The sequence below is a fragment of the Anneissia japonica genome, unplaced genomic scaffold (assembly GCF_011630105.1).
Source record: "Anneissia japonica isolate Jap-2015-1 unplaced genomic scaffold, ASM1163010v1 scaffold288091_len1417266_cov198, whole genome shotgun sequence".
In the NCBI taxonomy this organism is placed as follows: domain Eukaryota; kingdom Metazoa; phylum Echinodermata; class Crinoidea; order Comatulida; family Comatulidae; genus Anneissia; species Anneissia japonica.
Window position 1 is genome coordinate 345272 of NW_022684833.1, and position 20697 is coordinate 365968.

The window sequence follows — 20697 nt, forward strand, 5'->3', positions numbered from 1 at the left end:
CCGAATATCTGACGTGTATCTGGAATCACATGTCCTAGCATATTCTCGTTCCATGTTTAAGGCTGACAGTCGGGTAACCCATGCTCTGAAATGTAAATTAGAAAGAGAAACTAGATGGTCAGGAAAAATGCAAAAAAATGGCTCTAGAAAATGGGAAGTAGTCCACGATAGATCAGTTTCTAGGAATAAATCGAATACCAATTGGTCAAAAATTAAGCCCCTTATAAAAGAAGCTATATTTGAAAATAGGATTGAATTCTGGCATCAATATGTGGAACCCTTAAGGAAACAGGGTGACCTACTAAAGCTTACACACCTTATCTCTGCAGATCTTACATGGAGATCTTTGATTTATAATTTACCTAAGGGGGTATTGAGTTTCGCAGTGAGGGCATCCATAGATTTTTTACCCACTCTAAGTAATCTCCGTACATGGGGTAAGCGAACAAATGATAAGTGTAATATGTGTCAAAATAAGGAAACTCTTGTGCATGTCCTAAATTCATGCCTGTATCACTCGAACATGGCCGATTTACGTGGCGGCACGATTCTATAATACATTTGCTGATTAAATATATTCTGAAATATAGGAGGGTTGACAATGTTTATGCAGACGTAAAAGGCTACTCCATAGCAGGGGGAACAGTTACCCCAAGCGTCCTCATAACGAAGGCAAAACCGGATATTGTTATCGTAACAGGTAATAATATCGAACTTTTGGAATTAACCGTACCATTTGAAATGAATATCGATAAAGCGCATCGACGAAAAGAGGATAAATACAAAGATACCATCAATGATATTGTCAGAAATGGGTTTAGAGGTAAACTTACCTGCCTTGAAATAGGAAGTAGAGGTCTCATTACTCCAGCAAATGAATGTAGAATAAAAGATATTCTTAAGATAACTTCAAGAAACACAAAAGCAATAATTAAGGAAATTTCAGAAACTGCTCTCGTTACCAGCTACACAATTTGGAATGCTAGGTTTAACCCTGCATGGGAAAATATTACACTAATGTAATAGTTCTTGGATGGCTCTAATCTATCTGGCCGTTCGCCCTTTAATCTGAATCTGATAAATGTTTTTTTTTATCTTTTGATGTTTCGTTTAATATGTATTTGTTGTCTTCCTGCATTGGTCTGTATCTACAGACCTTGACCTGGATTTGATGTGTCTTCTTTTTTACTTGAGATTGAATATATTATTGTTGTTATTATTATTAATATGCATATTATATTTTTAAGGCCTATTATTATTATTAATTTTATTATTATTATTATTATTATTATTATTATTATTATTATTATTATTATTATTATTATTGTTATTATTATTATTATTAATAGGCATATTATATTATTATAAGGCCTATTATTATTATTATTATTATTATTATTATTATTATTATTAACAACACGATATTCAAACTTAAAACAATGATTAATTTAGTCTTTTTGCAAGTACTGTACACGAGTTTTAAAATCAATCAAGAGATTTTTGCTTTTCTCCCCTTTTTACCTTTCACTTCTGTATTAGTAATATTGCGACTACACTATTGTGAGTGGAATTAATATCAGTCTATTGTCAAATAAAGTGAAATCACCTCGACCTGACAAAATAAAGTAAAATGATCAGCCATACATATCGACAAATCAAAAAAGCTCCAAATAATACGAAATGGTTCTTCTTGCAACATTATAGTTCAAGAGCGAGAATAGCCTAGCAAAAGTGTTTCACGCTGACATTAGCTGTTTTTAGGTAATTTTTTGTCTTTCCACAGTCGTATCTGGCAAATACTTGTCGGATTTTTGTATTCCCTTCTGAATTTGGAAGGCAATTCTTTTCTGATTGCTTTAGTATTTGTTTCAATTGTATTGCTTGAAAAAAGTCACCGTCATTTTTCACTTTTCTATTGGTGCTATGTTGACCGCCCACCGCGCATAGAGGCTGCATTTTGACCTCTTTTTAGTGACTTCGTTTAAATTGCCATTTCGGCTGTTCACCAATCAAATATCTTGTTGTTCATTCTCCCCAGTAAACGGAAAGCTGAATATTCATAGATTCTTCTCATATAAAATATATGAAAAAAATCACCATCAAAACACTAATTTCAATATGAATGAACAATCCTGTCTAGGCATTATGCCCGAAAAAATGCGAAGCTTTGGTATAGCCTTCCGCTAACATTGTCAGAGGTCTACAGGCCCTGGCCTTAAAAAAAGAAAAAAAAAGAAAGAAAAATTACCTCCAGCGACTTCGTTGGGCCACTTTAAATTGCCATTTCGGCAATCAAATATCTTGTTGTTCATTCCCCAGTAAACGGAAAGCTGAATATTCATAGATTCTTCTTATATAAAATATATTTATTTATTTAAACAATATTTTGTGAGGGTGGTCCATCCACCCTGAGCTAATCAATTGGGACCCTCAGTACATACAATTAGAACGTAAGTATAAAAATTAAACTTGATCTTTAACATAAACAAATTAATTAAATTAAACCAGAATATGAATTCCCATTGGATGAAAAAAAAATCACCATCAAAACACTAATTTCAATATGAATGAACAATCCTGTCTAGGCAATATGCCCGCAAAAATGCGAAGCTTTGGTATAGGCTTCCGCCATTGTCAGAGGTCTGGAATCCACCATCAACTAAACTGCCTAAAAAAAATTGGTTCATGTGGGAATCAAACACACAACCTTCACGTTTGCTATTCATTATCCACCATCAAATAAACTGCTTTAAAAGAAATTAAAAAAAATATAAAAAACAATTGGTTCGTGTTGGAATCGAACACACAACCTCCAGGTTTGCTATTCATTATCCACCATCAACTAAACTGCCTTAAAAAAAAATTTTTTTTTTAATGGTTCATGTGGGAATTGAACACACAACCACCAAGTTTCCCGTAACATGATTAGTCTAATTTTTTTTTAAAGTGCGTAAGTTATGGAGATAGTAACAATCAAAAATCGATTATAAATTTAATTCTACATTTATTAGACAAAAAAATAAGCCCTCTTGGCCCACGGCCCATTTTTGACACCATGACCATGCGTAATAGTTTTTATTCTCAAGTAAAAAAGAAGACACATCAAATCCAGGTCAAGGTCTGTAGATACAGACCAATGCAGGAAGACAACAAATACATATTAAACGAAACATCAAAAGAAAAAAAAAAAACATTTATCAGATTCAGATTAAAGGGCGAACGGACAGATAGATTAGAGTCATCCAAGAACTATTACATTAGTGTAATATTATTTTTTTAAGGCAGTTTAGTTGATTGTGGATAATGAATAGCAAACCTGGAGGTTGTATGTTCGATTCCAACACGAACCAATCGTGTTTTTTTTTTTTTTTATTTCTTTTAAAGCAGTTTATTTGATGGTGGATAATGAATAGCAAACGTGGAGGTTGTGTGTTTGATTCCCACATGAACCAATTTTTTTTAGGCAGTTTAGTTGATGGTGGATTCCAGACCTCTGACAATGGCGGAAGCCTATACCAAAGCTTCGCATTTTTGCGGGCATATTGCCTAGACAGGATTGTTCATTCATATTGAAATTAGTGTTTTGATGGTGATTTTTTTTTTCATCCAATGGGAATTCATATTCTGGTTTAATTTAATTAATTTGTTTATGTTAAAGATCAAGTTTAATTTTTGACAATTCACAGTATTTATAAAGAATAATACTATGAATAGCGCCAACAGTCGATGATATTGGTTGGAAATTACCGGTAGGCCTATTAGGCCTACTCCTACACGGTGGGCTGCATGTTAAGATAATTAAAATGTAGGGATTGCACTGCCTCCTTGTTCATTAAAAATTTTGTATTTTAACTGGATAAATTCTTTGATCATCAACTGTTTTTGTAGAATTCTAACATCTATCAAGTCAATTGAGTGATCTTGTTAAAAGACAGAGTGATACCCGAAAGACTACTATCCTGTGCGGATTTTCATTTATATGCAAGTTTCCAGCAAAGTCATTTGGAAATTACGTTATAAAAACTAACTATGGTTCTACTTTATTATAATGATACTATTACTAAAAATTGTTAGTTTAAGACCATAAATAAAGTCTTGGCAACGTGTGATTATCTTTACTACTTTTAAGCAGGAAATAACTAGAAGAAAAACAAAGACAGATTTATAACCTCTTAAATAACAGAACCAAATGAGCCAAGGCGCAATATTGGAGTTTCATATAACTATTATAAGGAATTTCGTTGATAAACTATGTTTGATACGATTTATAACATCATCATCATATTATCTATTTGATTTATACATTATTTGGGATCCCAGTGCTAAGCAGCAACTTGTTTTATATATATATATATATATATATATATATATATATATAACATCATCATCATATTTTATAACATCTATAACATCATCATGTGTGTGTGTGTGTGTGTGTGTGTGTGTGTATGTATGTATGTATGTATGCATGTCTTGTTTATCATGGTTGCTACTATATTCAACTATAATTTTTGAAAGATAAGTCATCACCTTTATCTTCTTTACAAGTGGGAGATAAATTAACCATTAGATAGTCCTATTTCATGTCAGATGTTTGAATTTCTCCTATTTCTATATTGGAGAGACTGGCAGACCACTGGAAATGACAATCCGTATACCAGACGACTGTGATCACTCCATGATCAACGTTGCAACTCGGAAAAATCCCCAGCCAAGAAAACAGGAAGATCAAAGAATCTTTCCAGACCAAATTTACAATGAAAAGAGACAAACAAGATCTTCAATCCCCTCAGAACAGGATTTGTCATTCACAGTCAATAACTGTTATTCACAACACATAGTTGCCAATTTCAAATTGATATCAATTAAGAATGTAAGCTAAAAGCTTACCAACTGTCTGTAAAGTTTTTACCAATTATCCAATGTTAAAATAAATAGAAATTTCTGATGAACAAATATTTCATAAATGACAAATTATGAACGGTATGTTCTGCTAAAGATGAAAAACAGTCGTAAGAAAAATAAGATTAATAGATATAAAATGTAACAATTTTTAAGCCTACCGGTGTGAGTACAAGAGTCTTCGCTAAAAGTTCCACTTATAGTTCCATCAACAGCTCTGCCAGCAGCACCCCCTGCACTGCGAGTGGTACTTTGGAAAGCTCTTTTTAACAGTGATACTAACTCTATTGAAAAAATATATTTAGAAAATGATTTCGTATTGTATTATTTGGCTCACTTAATTTTTGTTGAATCTATGATATTCTTTCTTTCGTTAAGCTCGGTTTCCATTGAATCACTCACTCTATCGGCGACATTCGCCGACAGTCGTCAGGGAGATTGAACCTGTTTCAACTTTGCCGATTGCGTTGCAGACGAATCGGGGTGCCTTCCCGATTGCGTCAGGGAAGCTAGCAATGCACACTGATTCGTCTGCAACACAATCAGCAAAGTTGAACCAGGTAAATAACCTTCCCGACAACTGTAGGCGACTGTCGCCGATGGGTGAGCGATTCTATGCTTTAAGACTGAGGTTCCGGTAGTACAGAGATTTTTTTGGGGCCAATGCGGCCGGGTTGGATGTGATTGTGACGTCAATTTACTGCCTGGCCTTTGAATGCATTTAAGACTATTCTGGTTCTGGTGGGTAAAGCCGACCTCGTAAGGACTCCAAAAGCGTAGATGTATAACAGGAGGGGTAGAAATAGTGTCGAATGATATGAAAGGTCCACAGACGCGCAGCGTCAGTCATAAGCAGGCTTGCCGAACCGCCTCAGGCCACATTGGACCTGATAGGTAGGAAGCTAAATCACACGAGATTGGCTTTGCGAAAAAAAAAAAACACATTTGGTTGTGAAATCTCGGAGCGTTTAGAGAAAGAAATGAATTAAGAAAAAAAAATCCTTCGAATGGTTGTGTATATCTGTAGAAAAAATTTTGACTGAATCTGGTAGGCCTATATCAATTTTAGGGGCACTAAATTTAGAATGCGGGGCTAGGTATATCTTTGTTAATGTTCGTGTTTATATTCTGGTTGTAATGTTGTAATTGTCTTGATACGGTATTGGGCCCTCTGAGAGAACGGTATTATATTACTTAAAAGGCAGTAATGTAATACTTTAATACAATACATTAATATATGTAGCCTATATCATAGACTTAATACCGCCTTATTCTTATACTATGCTGTTGGAAAAATAGGATATTGGTCGCCATCCGCAAAAGCAAGAGGAATTGTAGGTCCCGGGTACGCTTCAACTAAACTCACGTCAGCAAAGCAGAAGTTATACTATTTGTGGTTGTTTATGATAGTTAATTGCATTTGTAACTAATTGTGAGTTACTCACCTAAACCATGAGTAGTAGGCCCGCAACTATAACACGTTGCTGTGTCTGCAGAAACAAGAATAACAACAGCTATGTAAATTCCAGAAAACATGTTTAAACTCACAATGTAGTGTACATCAATTGTGTGAAGTAGCCTTAATGCAATTAGGGTTCCTGTTGATAACATTTCCATTTTCTTCCTTCCTATGATTGCAAAGGTCACCTGTTAGGACCAATACATTCGTCAGTAGGAAATGACACCTATTCCACGCAGGATTTGTATTAAGTGGGTGCGAATTTATAGAAAGTAGACCTTAGGAAGCAAATATTATTGGTCCAGCCAACTAGAAGAAATCCCCACTCAGCACCTCACCCAACTTCATCTCATAGAGCGCAGGGCCTTCGAAACCGCACCGGCTTTGGCCGGACCACTTTTTCTCAATCCTATCACAGGTCTCCCTCCATACCACCAATTAAAAATCCTTTTTGGGACCAGGGTTTTAGTGGTCTTTAGCAGCCGCTTGGTCTCTAATTTGAATCAATATAATTAAAGACCGGCTTTAAAAGTAGTCTTTTTAATCTCTATTTAGAGGGGAATTAAGAAATAATAGGCCTATAGTAAAAATGTAAGATGTTTGAATGGGTGTAGGGCCTACAGTTACTGTAAGATGTTATTATTATTATTAATGCTAAAACTATTTCCCTGTAGTCAAGTCCTGTGCATGATGGTCTTTTGGTGTCTAATTCAAAGGGGTCCCAATTTGGAAGAATCCACACCGGGAGATCTGTTTAAATGAATTTTCTTATGACAACCAAATTTTGCTGTGCATGGTGATAACCATTTAATGATTGGTACTAACTGCAGCTGCGCAGACAATTGATATTACAGTTTAAAAACCCGTGGGTTCTAAATGTGGTCTTTAGATTTCTCTATTTAGATGGAAATTAAATAATACATTAAATGTTTTAAAATGGTTGTACAGTAACTGCATGCTCTTATTTATTCTTAATTAAACATTTCTTAGTAGCCAGACATCAATTTGTCTTTCCATTAAAATATTACTAACATTGCCACTAACATTATCGTCATTCAATAGAGAAAAAAAAAACGCTATATACAAAACAGTGCATTGGCTAATATATCTACGTGTAAGTAATATATATCACAATTTATTGTATTGCCGTGTACATTTCAACTTTATTGACAATCCTTAATTTCAATATTTAAGATTGATTTTGAAATTGTTTAGAGGTATAATATAAAAAAACAAATAACTATTATAAAATTTTGGCAAAGGTATAATGGCCAAGCCGGCCCTGATTAGGCCTACTTCCAATATAAAAAAAATTGTAACCCTTAAATTAAAAGTGAAGACATTAATTTTTCTAAAATTATGCATGTGCTATTTCCCGGCTGAGGAGCCATTTTTCAACCATAAAAAATATGTGTTGGACCCCACCACCCACCCACGCCCACTCTTATTAAAATGGGTGGACCACTTGCAAAATGCTTCCGACGGCTATGGAGCGGTATTGCCAGTGGCGCCAGATGAGGGTCGAAATCTCTGTCGACCTCAACGCCATCATAGTTGGTGAGAAAATGTTTAAAAAAGGTACCACTTGATGTGCGGAAATGGCCTATAGGCATTATTCTTACCGGTTTTACTCCAAGACCAGAGACGGAGTAATTTGTAATTGGGGGGGGGGGGAATCAATCACTTTTAAATATCATTTTTGTGTGTGTATGGTGGGTGGGGGGGTGTGCGTCTGTGTGTTGCTTCGAATCAAATACCCAGATTACCTACAAAACACCAGTGTATATTCAGCAAGGAGTCCTGGGTTCGACACTCGGTTGAGGAGCTTTGTCCCGTAACGTGAACAACAAACGAACAGCTTCCTTCGTTACCAGTACCATCAGTAGCGGAACAGTGAACGATTGTTGAACCAACGTCAAAGGAAGACCCAGAAGCTGGTGTACAGTTTGCTGACATACCAGTACGTACGTTGTCAGCCACTGTGGGTGGGCTTCCATGTTACTGGATTATCAAGCTAGTCAACGGAACTGTCCACAACAATGTTTTATAACAGGTCAAGGGCGAAGGAATAAATGATTAGAAAATGTTATATTCAACATTTTGTATATTTATAAATTTAATATAGTGTTGTTCTTTTGCCATTTTTTTTTTCATTTTTCATTGTTTAAAACGATTTTTTGTAAAATTGATTTTACAATATTGATGCATTTCCAAATTGTAAATAGTGGAGCACATACAAATTCACCCATAGTTTATTGTAGAAAGACTATGTATACAATTGAAAATACGTCAAGATTTTCTAACTTGAAACATAAAACAACAAATGTACACTTGCTTACGTTTCCAGTTGTATCAGTTGCACTAATTATACAGTAGTAAAAATTTGTAAAAGCATGCAAATATCATCATGAATTTGCTTGATAGCTTATTAGCTTATTTCGGGAGACCCTGCAGGATACTTAGGAATAAAGGCACTAAATTTGGTATTTAGATTTCTCTATTTAGAGGGAAATTTAAAAATAATACATAAAAATGTTTTAAAATGGATGTACAGTACAGTACAGTAACTGTAGGTAAGTTAAAATATTAATTTACTCATGAAAGTACTGTAACATCTGTTTGATTAAATTATTTATAATGTTTGCTATTTAAGAAAAATATTCATTACTTATTTTGTTTTAATCTATGAACTATTTTAATGTTTTAATTACTACAAAGGTAATATAAATGGCAACATCTTCGACATTCAATTCTTTTAAAAACTAAATTATTTTACTATAACAAATGTGTGATTTCGCCCCATGTTGATTTAACGATTTTTACCATTTTGCAGCGTTAAAATCAGTTTTATTACTAAATTTTATCAGTGGGGGCCATTTCTGCCTACCTGTCATTTAGGTCCATTTTTACAGGGGAAATTTCATCCAGGGCCATTTTTCCGGACCTTTTTCTCAGCGGCCATTTTTTCCGGGGCCATTTTTACCGTACACCGAATGTGCAAGACTGTGGTGGGAGTCTGTTTTACCTTTCTGGCATATGCCGGTACCTACTTATACTCTTGGGTAGTGTCTTACCTAAGGACTTGCATAGCCAGGGGTTCGAACCCTTGGCGTCAAGGCTGAAGTTATTAGAAATCAACGGTTAGAAGAGCATTTCAAGTAAAATTCAATGCATAATACTGTATACCGCAGCATTTCCCGATAATTAGAAACGGTTTTAATGACTGAAATGAAAACGAAATTCGACCTTCTGAAATTTGAAAAATTTAGAAATTTGAAATTTTAGCTTGTGATCAGTCATGTCCCTACCACTTCTGAACTTCCGATTCTAAACCATGCATCATTTTAATGATAAAGCTAAGAAGGCAACAACATTTTGCTGTTAGTGTTATTGTCATCGTCGCACAATATTCATCGGTATAGGCCTAATCATCATTTTGTGTCGGGCTACATAAATCATCCATTGTTACTGTCAAATTTACAATTAACATTTCATATACAGTATACCTGTCCCATTGTTCACTCGTTTTTGAAATTTTGAATCAGCTAGCGATAACAGCTCTCAAAGAACACGAAACAAACGTAACAAAATGTGACTAAAATTCAGATCTTGAAAACACTTTACTTATACCACCTTAAGATACGTTTCAGTAACAACTGTATATAGCCTTCTGTCAGCAAAATACCACCACAATGAGCCTCAAATCCATGGCAAATAAGCAACTAAACCATGAATATTAGTAAAACCATAATGTCACGAAATCTAAGTGACAATAGACAAATTCATATCAGTAATATGACTGAATATTGGTGAAGAGTGTATATTATATCCTAAATGTTGAGGCATGAAAATAACCAACTGGGTTTTTATTTTTCAGCATGAAACATGATAAAGAAATGAAATCAAAATAAATATAAATATTGAAGGTTATCTCACGATCGATAGTCAGATAGTTCAGATATAAAATGCGGCTTGCATCCTCAGAACCTATAATGGAATGGAGAGCTGAGAATGTTTACATTTTCAACAAAGGTACAGGATTAACCTAAATTATGGCGACTGAATTATAGTGTTTTTTTTAACCATGAGTTTCTTTTTTACACTTTTATTAATATATACTCCACAAACATGGATTTACAAATGAATCACTAGTATTATATGACGTCATTATTACGTTTGTCTTTAAATTTTACAAGAATTTACAAGCCACTATACACATAATTTATACATACAATTGTACACATGTGAACGGATACATGTAATGGCATGGTGGAGCCTTCTTGTTATTATTCTTTGCAATTATTCTTATACATATTTACATGTAAACAATTTTCATAAACAACAATATAGATACACACTATAAGTATGGTATGTTTTAGTTGTTAAATAAGTAAAACAAACTACAAGGAAATTCTTTAAAAATAAAGGATTAGTGGAACTACTAAATTAAAGGGAAAATGTTGTACAAAGTATTTTAAGTATTCATATTGTTATAAAATGATTTAAATATTTAACAATACTGAAAAAAAATCTACATATTATATTTATTAGTTAAATAATTATACATATAACTATTATTCATATTTTTAAAAATAAAATTGTGATTATATAAATCAGATAACTAGTAACGAATGTTACAAAGTATATTTTTAAAATCAACTTCTTTGAGTTGCTTTTAGACATGAATCACTCTCTTAACAACAGGGTGTTCTAACAATTATTTAGTATATCTTTGAAGGACAAATTAGGTAATTATAACTACTCATTAATATGTTTTGATATTTTTATCATAATTTTATGGAATTCATTCAAAAAAAATCAAGGTTCACTTAAAAATTTGCATAAATAATTATTCAATAGTTTTTCAACCTATTAAAGATTTGTAAAATTCATTTTTTATGATTTTATTTCTTATAATTAAAATGTAACTTATTAGTATTTTAAAGTGTATACTTTAGCTGCACAGATTTCTCAACAATAGAATAAATTTAAATTTCAAAAGGCCATTTGTTAATTACCTAATGTATCTTATCTCCATGTAACACTAGTAATAAAATTTAAAATAATATGTATCGGAATTTAATTAATACAAGTACAAGGTGAACTCCTCTCATTATATGCATCATTAATTATTAATTATAAAGAAAAATCTAAAAATGTAGAGGGTAATAAAACTGAACAGTATGCATAGATAAACTACTTAACAAGTATGAACACCTTTTTACAAAAAAAAATTTCAATTTATATACATTTTAATATTGAGTTTGTGCCAAGAAATATTTACAACGTTATCAATTTTTAAATGTTTAGATATGAGGGCGCCCTTTGTTACTCTTACAACTCAGCAACAGGGAGATGGTAGAATCACATACTGTAAAATATATTGACTAGATCACATTACTGAACACACCTTATCTTATTTTGCTGAGTGTGTCAACACTCAAGATCAGCTTGGGCAGATCCAGAATTTTTCAAACGAAGGGGTGGGGGGCACAACATATTCAGAATAGATAAGTGAGAATGCTAATTTCAATAAATGCCTTGAAATTTTAAAATTTAGTGACAGAACAGGGATGGGAGGCGCACGCCCCTACTGGATCCGCCCCTAATCAGCTGACTTCAGTGGGATACAGTAGTAAAACATGCAAACTGTGAGAGAAAAGTTAGTTTGAAGGAGATTTTTGCTTGATCGCAGGAGTGCGGAGATGCTCCAAATTTCTGAGATACATTCACAACTCACAGCAGATATGGGACCCTTGATTATGTTCACACCAGTACTGAAAACAAATCTGAACATATCTTTGCATGTAGAATAGATTTATTTGTGCGTATTAACATAGTAATATTGTAGAAGTTGTGTTGTTGCACCATACTAGATCTAACACCATGAAAACAATAAAATGACAAATATTCAGTTTTTATATACACCATTTTATCAGGTCTATTTTGAAACAGTGCCAACGCCTTCTTCTGAGTACTTCAACAACAAAAAACACTGCAGGTTTTATGCGCCCCTAATTTCTTCCTTTATATTTTGTTTTGACATTTTGTTTTCAAAGACTAGAATATGCCTCTAAAACAACAAGTTCGTGCACCAGTCATACAGCACGGCTAAACACTGGGACTCAAAGAGTGAAATGACTAGGTCTCTGGATGTCCCCCAGTGGTAGTTGCCAGGTTCTTGGACATTTTTATTTCAAATCTAGCGAAAATGGTGTACAGTCACAAAATTTGGAATGATATCACCCATAAAAAGCACCAATTACTGTCAATCATTATAAATTGCTAGAAGTGTTACGATATACATGATTGTGCAGAAACCTTAAATGGGAATGAGGAACAAGAACTGAAAAGACTGGTACTGATACAGGCTACAGTATCTAATAAGCTGCGGTAATAAATATTATTATTATTATATACTGTAGCATGGTGGTAAATTGCTACAAGAAGGTACCAACTAGATTTAGATGCTATACTAACCATATATGGTACTAAATGGATTTACTGTACTGCAATGCTAAATACCATAGGGTACCAAATAGATTTATCTCTGGTACCATGGGGTATCATAGGGTACCAAATAGATTATTTGTGGTACTAAATACCAGAGTACATCTGCAATACTAAATACCATAGGGTACCAATAGCTTGGTAGATTACTTTAAGACACCTACTCAATTTGCAGCAGTTCACAATACCCCAGGGTACCAAAGGATTAGCTGTGGTACTAAATACCATAGAGTACCAAATAGATTTACTATAGGGTATCAAATAGCTGTTTAATAAATACCATGGGATGCCATGTACTGTGGCTTTGTAGCTTGGTGGTACTGTAAATTGTACATTGTAACAATTATATTGGCTGCAATACTAAACACCTTAGGATTACAAAGGGATTGTAGTATCAAATTCCATATGGTATAATTTGAAAGTACCAGACATTAAACTGTACCACATAGAGTATAACAGCACCAAATACAACATCATGTACAGTAATCGACTGCTAGGTGTACTTAGTAGTACAAAATAGACTGGTAGTGGGTATCTAATGCAAAATGGTCCGACACTCGACATCACCCTGCTCTACCGATGAGACAAACCCAAGTATTTTAGAACTATACAGCATTATTCTTTCTTCAGCGTTGCGGCCTCTTTGAAAGAAGTTAAAGTCTTTTGTAACCAGCTGTTCTTGGATGCTTGCATCTCCTGCAGCTCGTTAACAGCAGCATTTAAACGATGCTCCAACTCTTGTACATGGCACTGCGATTCAACAAGCTCAAGTTTGGTATGCGCTAAGTCCAGCTCAAGCTCCCGTGTCTGCGATGCCGCAGCAGCAAGTCGCGGGTCCACATCCTCTGGCTTAAGGGGTGGTTCACTTGGTGCTAGATTTCCATCGTCTGTGAATATTTTTGAACAGGTATCACAGCTTTGGACATTACTCTGCAAATGAAAATTTAAAAATCTAATATTAGAATTCTTGAATAAGCAGCATATCATTTGGCTAAAATGTTGGTAGCCACTATAAGTGCACTCATCAATGAGACCCTTAGATTCCTGGTTCAAATCTACTGCTTATTTCCAAGAGTTTCAACAGAATTGGAAACCAGTATCACTGGCATAGGCCTAAAAGCACTGCCTGTATATGTTCAAGCCATAATTGTGGATAACACCATGCCAAATGCATGTCTTAGTAGGGCCTGGGTTGTACTTTCTTGGATGAAATTGCCAAAAAACTGTGCATGAATTGCATGTTACTATATCGCAGAAGAGATGTTTTAGCCATTGGTTGTGTGTGTGCGTGGCTTTGCATGTACTTAATAGTAAATAAGAACAGTCTAAAACTTTTTTTAAAATCCTTGAGATTTTGTGTCGTTCAGGCTTGGGCAACACAGTTATTGTTCTTTGCTAAATGCTTAGTCTAACCTAGAAACATGGTATGTCAAGCTGAGTAGTGTTGGTCTGTGTGAAAAGGGCTAGAGAAATTAAAAGGGATTTTCGGTTGGTACATTGATTTGAGCAATATCCCATATTTTAATCAGACATGCCAACCCTACAAGGCCAACAAGAGGTCTGAAAACCATTTGAGAGGAGTTTTGGCAATGTCAGCAGAGTATGTTAAATTTTTTCCTACGATATATGGTACCAATGTGATCGAGTATTATCGGCATATTTAAAATGCCGTTTTGACTCACAATGACGCTTTACATCAGCAATACCGCTGTGCGAGACTAGGCCTAGGCCTACTTAGAAAGTCAACACCACAAGAGAAAGTCTCGCACAGACGAGTGTAGGCATCACCTAGTTTTGATTTTCAAAATGACAGGATACTAATTGTTATAACTTGCACGCAATATTTGGAAAATGAAATTTTTGTTTTTTTCGAAATCAGTAGACTGTGGAGTGCGAATTACCTTTTCGTATAGAGTTCAGACAGCAACAATATATCGTTGTCAGAGTTGCACTCTCAACTCAATACGAAAAGGTAATTCGCGCTCCACGGTCTACTGATTTCGAAAAAACAAAAATTTCATTGGCTACAGTTGCACTGCACTCTGAACTGTAAAACGCTCCATGGTCTACTGATTTCGTAAGAACAACAGTCTAGTAAAGCACAAGTACCAAATCAGTAGACCATGGAGTACGAATTACTTTTTCGTAGACAGATCAGGACGAAATTAACTGGTCTTGTTCTTATCTAAATCATAGGATTTTATTATTTGGAAATGCGCGATTTATTTCAGCTGGCCGTAATGTGTAAAAAGTGGGGATTTTCGACACAAAATCGGAGTGATGAGTTTTGCTTAAAAAAACAGGGTAACTCTGCCGAAACCGGAGTGGTTGGCATGTCTGCTTAATTCACCCACTACTTATCTAGAACTTACTCGTATATGTTCCATTGTTTGTTTATGAGATGTTTGTTGTTTTTCTAATCGTTCACTCAACTGGGAGCAAATTTCTTTGTAGTCTATGATGATGGCTGTATTTCTTGAATTCTCTCCTTCTGATTTTTCTGTCTCTCTTCTGTACATTTCTTTAATCTGTGAAAATTGGAATAAAAATTACTAAAAATATTTCTTCGTGTAGTTCATGTCCTGCAAAATATATCATGTACCTGAACTGGGCGAAGGGAAATAATTACTTCCTACCCCAAAATATTTAAAAGGAAACTGAGCTAACATTATTAGAGACTGAGAAATCTTAACTTGAGTGTTGAATTTTTCAACCAGTTCAAAATTGTCCAGAGTTTGAATGTATTTATTTGTAAGAAATCTGAAAAAGTGAAAGATGTGAGGGAATGTCTAAAAGCTAAAGGTAATGTTTTCATAAGTCAACATTATAAACTTCACAATACTATGGGATGAAATCCATCCAGAACAAATAAAGTTTTTTTCTTGGATGTGAAATTTCAAAATTTCCATCAATATCAAAAGAAAAACTTTGTGAACCTGAATTGTCTCTTGTTCATGGTGTTTCTTCTCTTCATCTAAATCTTCAAGCTGCTGTTTCAATGCTTTCAGTTCCATTTCCATTGCATTTGACAAATCTCTTTCCTGCAATTATAAGACAATATATAATGCCATGTTGCATGTGTCTTAAGTTGAGAAAGTCAAATTCCTGGAGATTTTGTCGTGCAGGACTGGCAGAGATTTGCGACGTGTGTACTAGCGGCTAAAATGCATATACAAGGACACACGAGTATAAATTTATCGCCTTGTTCAATATAAAAACAAGCTTTGACAGGTCACTGTTAATATACCATATTGCTGCCTAGAATGTTCAATAAATCTTAATTAATGCATAAGAATGGGGAAATATTGATGATTTCATATAAAATAAAAATTTTATTTTTGGCTAATTAGTGCACCTGTCGCCACGAAAAAATGGAAATTTCAGAAAAAAATTAAAAGTTTTCTTTATTTTTATTATGCTCTCCACTGCCTTGAAATCTACAAAGATAAGATATGTGTATTTCTTCCTAATTATATAAATTTGAAGCATTTAACCATCCTATTTTACATTCACCAATAAAATTTTATTTTGATTGTCTCCTTCATTTGGATGATTTTGGCAAAACTAATTGCTAAATAAGAAAACAAAATTTATTTTTATTTTTATTCTGCCCTCCTTCGATAATCTTTAAAAAAAATAAGTACGCGAAAGAAGGAATAAAAAGTTTTGCCTAATGTAAGTAAATAGGCATTGATATTTATAGCATGTCAAAACTTTGTTTTACCATAATCCCCATTAGGTCAAACAAACCTGAGGCAAATATTAGTGCCTATCCAAGAAAATTACACTGAAGAAAAACTGTGTCTTGATTGTCAAAAATATTTCATGATTTGTTTTCTACTACAAATGCTTTAGAAAAAAAAAAAGACACTGAATTAATTTAAAGATCATTAGCAAATTAAGCACCAGAATGAGAGGGAACCTTCAGCAAACACTGATGCACAAAATGAAAGTATCAAGATGAGATATGGGAGTAATCTACACTACAACTTGCAAGACGAAAACTTGGTTTTACCAATTAGATACATAACTTACTTCATCAATTTCTTTTTGTAATGACAGTCGACATGTGATCAGCTCGTGAGCAAGTTCATCGTTCTCTTGGTCTAACCTCATATTTTCCTGCATGAGCTGGCGATTCTCATTCTAAATTGGAAAGAAATATATAACAATAACAATATTAATAGTAATATTAATAATGATAACATAATTCCCTTTTCCCTTCAATTCGAATATTGAATTAAAATATAAGAGGGTATATCTTGAAAAGCTGGTAGGAGCAAATGACGGGAGAAGTATATGCAAATGCTTTCATTGATGTACAATAAAAAGCCAGAAATGTATGGGCCCAACACTTTTCCACCCCCGAGTCCCATGACTCTTCGTTAAGCCATTGACATGTTGGTGTAATGAGATAAAATTGAACAACTAAATATAGTATACTCTATGCAACTGTATAGGCATGGAGTCATAACCATCATTAATCTGAATACTTAGACAGATATCACAAGATACACAAATCAATAACCTATAAATTGACAATGTAATAATCTGGTAATTAATGCACATAAATTGGCAAATAAATGAATGACTTAAATTAAATTATGGATATATATATGATCACCTGATGACATAAGAAAGAATTATAGCATGAAAATTTTGATATATGCCTCAAGGGAAATGTAATCCAATATACATGAATATAAAGCTAATTAAAGTAAATCCAGAAACACAGTTTATCATTAACAACACCGAACAAAAGTCATACAACATATCCTCATAATTCATTAAGAGCTGATCACAAAATCCACCTTTAATTCTTTATACTATATAGTGTAACCCCCATGTAATTTTGTATTCAATGTAAAAGTTATCATTTAATAATTGTAATTATTTTAAGTAATCTTATAAAAAAAAAATTGCAATTTTGTAAAACTAACACAAAATGTCTATATTAATAATTTTATTTTAGCTTTTAAACTCCAAAAACCATAACAAATGCTTTTATATTAAAATATGATTTATACTGTATTGTATACTATTGTTAGAGGATGCAATCTGTGACCAGTTTTGCTGGTAGAACTGTGTGCTGGAAATAAACTTCAATAAAATTTTGAAATTAACATAACAGACTGGTTATCCACAATGAAGGTGTGACTAAGTCTTTAAAGTGCCTGCTTCCTAATTCCATAGTTCTAGGTTCAAATCCTTTAAAATTCAAAAGGTCTTGGTTCAATCCACGACATACACATAGCAATGAAGACTTGGGTATAGCAAGGGATTAGCCAGCGAGCTGTCCGGCAGTCTTTTGGACGGCCAACAATTATTTAGGACGGCCACTTTTACCGTGACGGCTTAGACGGCTTGGCCTACTCAACTCGTCCTAGCCTAGTTGGGCCTGGTCTACCTTTAGCAAATTCTTTATATTCTTGGAATCTATCGAATTTTTCATTAAACTAAAGCTAAATCATAATTTAAATTATTGATTGGATTTACATGGTATGGTAGGGATTCCCAAAAAGGTAAGGCTAAACCATTGTCTACCTTGGTAAAATTTCACTTACAAAACGCGTATGTCATGTTAAAAACATATGTATACTCCACTGGTAAATATACGGTTATAAGTCGCCCACAACACATGTACGTGCCTCTGCAAAATACAGTACATCTTCCATCTTGGACAACCTATTTCGTCTTTCTGGCTAAACACCTGGGGTATAGAGAAACAAGGATCCCCAATGATCCAGATTGTATTGATCCCAAATGAGATTAAGTGTTGACAAGATAATATACATGATTATGTGATTTTATAATTTGATCTTGATGGCTGAAACCATGTCATCAGTATAACAGTTTATGTGACCCATATATCTAATAACTACAACAGTGGTAGGTAAGCTAATAGGGTTTACCCTTCCAGAATGTTTTAGGGAGGGATGAAACAAATTAAACACGCACCCAGTTGTCCTGCGTTGCATTGCATGCCGACCACCTATTATCTAAAGAAACAAAGACAACCTAGGACTACAGAATCCAAGAGAGGACAATGGGCTTTTTGCCACATAACATGAAGAAGATAGGTCAAAGGTGAAGCAACGGGTGTTCAGTTGTCTTACCTCCAGCCGTTCAATAGGGTCTTCTCTTTCTGCCATTATTACCTCATACTCTTTTTCAAATTTGCGTAGTTTTCGAGATGTTACCTGAAGAATACAAATTTAGGGAGAATATGTGATGAAGTTAATGTATTAATTTAAAAAAAAAAAAAAAACCCAAAAAGCTACTGTAGTTGTGCTGGATAAACAGTTTATCAATTCACAGGGGCCCCAAGTTGGAATCACATTTTTGAATAAAGTAAATAAGTTCTAAAATCTCTGCTGACCTTCTAGGCTTCCTGAAAAGGCCACCCTCTTTAAATATATTGTATAAATATAAAATTAAAATATAAAAAGGCATGACTGTATGTGTAAAAATGTGTTTGTAGGTTTATTATGTAACAGTTTCATAATATAATTATGCAGATTTGTATAAAAAGTCTGTACCTTCATAGACATAGCTGACTGAACAAGTTCCTGCGCACTTTCTACTGTGCGAAATTTCTTTGGCAATGACACTCGGAAATATTTCAAGATTCCCTCAAAATCCATGGTCAACATGTCCTTTCTTCCAGCCTGCAAATAGAATTGAAATGCAAGGATAACAAAACAAAACAAATTTCATACATGAATAATTAATAGGACGCTTAGCCTTTATGATTCATATTTCACTCTCAATATATCAAAGTTACCTTCAAGAGCGCAAGCGAGAAGTTAAATATGACCTGCATACCCTCGCAGAGAAACACATCCATGATGTGGAAAGCAGTGTGTAAAGGAAACTTGGACGTGAACAGCGTGAGGAACCATTGTGATGCGTACATGTGAGTCTCGATTCCAAGGTTCATGAAATGCGAATACAGGTCGGGCATCACATCCTAGGATAAGATAAAAATAATTGTTATGAACACAACCAATGGTGTACATACACTTCAACTTTTTGTTTATATGTAATCATACTCAAAAATAAATTGCATGACATTGACCCTAATATAAGAGAACACCTCCATCAGTGATATGATACATGGTAAGTAGTTTTAATTTTTGTCACCATTGGGAATCAAACCCTACAACTCTCTGAGTAAGATTTGGTTGCCCTCCCAATCGAGATATGAGTTTTTTCTCTATTAGGACAAAATAAAATGTAAAACAAAAAAAAGAATACACACACACACACACACACACACGCAATCAAAAAAACATTTTGAACCAGAAGTAGTTAATTTAAAGTAAATATTTCATTATTTTATGACAGTATTTTCCAGCTTAGCTACCTGTACTTATTCAAATCATATCCTTGGGTTTTGCCCGGGAAAATGCTGGTTATAATAAATAACATTTATATAGCGCAAAAGGTTTGAAGCACTTAGAATTATCAGTTCTGTAAACAAATCAAAAGAAAAGATGAATTTTGAGTTTTGCTTTGAAAATTTTGACAAATGTTGATGCACGGAAATCATATGGATGGCTGTTCCATAGTTTTAGAGCTGCAACAGAAAAAAACCTTGTCCCAATATGAATATGTTTTAATATGTGGTTCAGGTTTCAGTAGGAATTGGTTAGATGAGCGGAGAGTTGAATTGGTGGCGAGTGAGACAAGTATATATATACAAAAATATATACGGAGCACATTCGTTTATGGCTTTGTATGTCAAAACAATTTTTAAAATAATGTGTTGCTTGATGGGCAACTGCAAATCGCACAAAACAGGAGAAATGTGGTCACAGCGTTTG

At 34.0% G+C, this 20697-nt stretch overlaps 2 protein-coding genes across 4 annotated transcripts in view; both read right to left on the minus strand.

Annotated features, from left to right (window-relative positions):
• The window catches only part of LOC117107557 (hyalin-like), a 21023-nt gene extending 14543 nt beyond the window's left edge, over nucleotides 1-6480 (minus strand). Inside the window, exons 1-2 of the mRNA XM_033249262.1 lie at nucleotides 6348-6480; nucleotides 5064-5186 (exon numbers count right to left, since the gene is read on the minus strand). Coding sequence (XP_033105153.1) covers nucleotides 5064-5186; nucleotides 6348-6438 — 214 coding nt within the window. The 5' untranslated portion in view covers nucleotides 6439-6480. The remainder of the gene's footprint in view (nucleotides 1-5063; nucleotides 5187-6347) is intronic.
• A 3482-nt stretch (nucleotides 6481-9962) lies between these two features.
• The window catches only part of LOC117107566 (rab GTPase-activating protein 1-like), a 63962-nt gene continuing 53227 nt past the window's right edge, over nucleotides 9963-20697 (minus strand). For all 3 annotated transcript variants that reach the window (XM_033249285.1, XM_033249278.1, XM_033249273.1), the window contains 7 exons: nucleotides 19656-19841; nucleotides 19411-19539; nucleotides 18988-19071; nucleotides 16907-17017; nucleotides 15808-15912; nucleotides 15244-15399; nucleotides 9963-13801 (listed from right to left, as the gene is read on the minus strand). In XM_033249285.1, the coding sequence (XP_033105176.1) occupies nucleotides 13487-13801; nucleotides 15244-15399; nucleotides 15808-15912; nucleotides 16907-17017; nucleotides 18988-19071; nucleotides 19411-19539; nucleotides 19656-19841 (1086 nt within the window). In that variant the 3' untranslated portion in view covers nucleotides 9963-13486. The remainder of the gene's footprint in view (nucleotides 13802-15243; nucleotides 15400-15807; nucleotides 15913-16906; nucleotides 17018-18987; nucleotides 19072-19410; nucleotides 19540-19655; nucleotides 19842-20697) is intronic.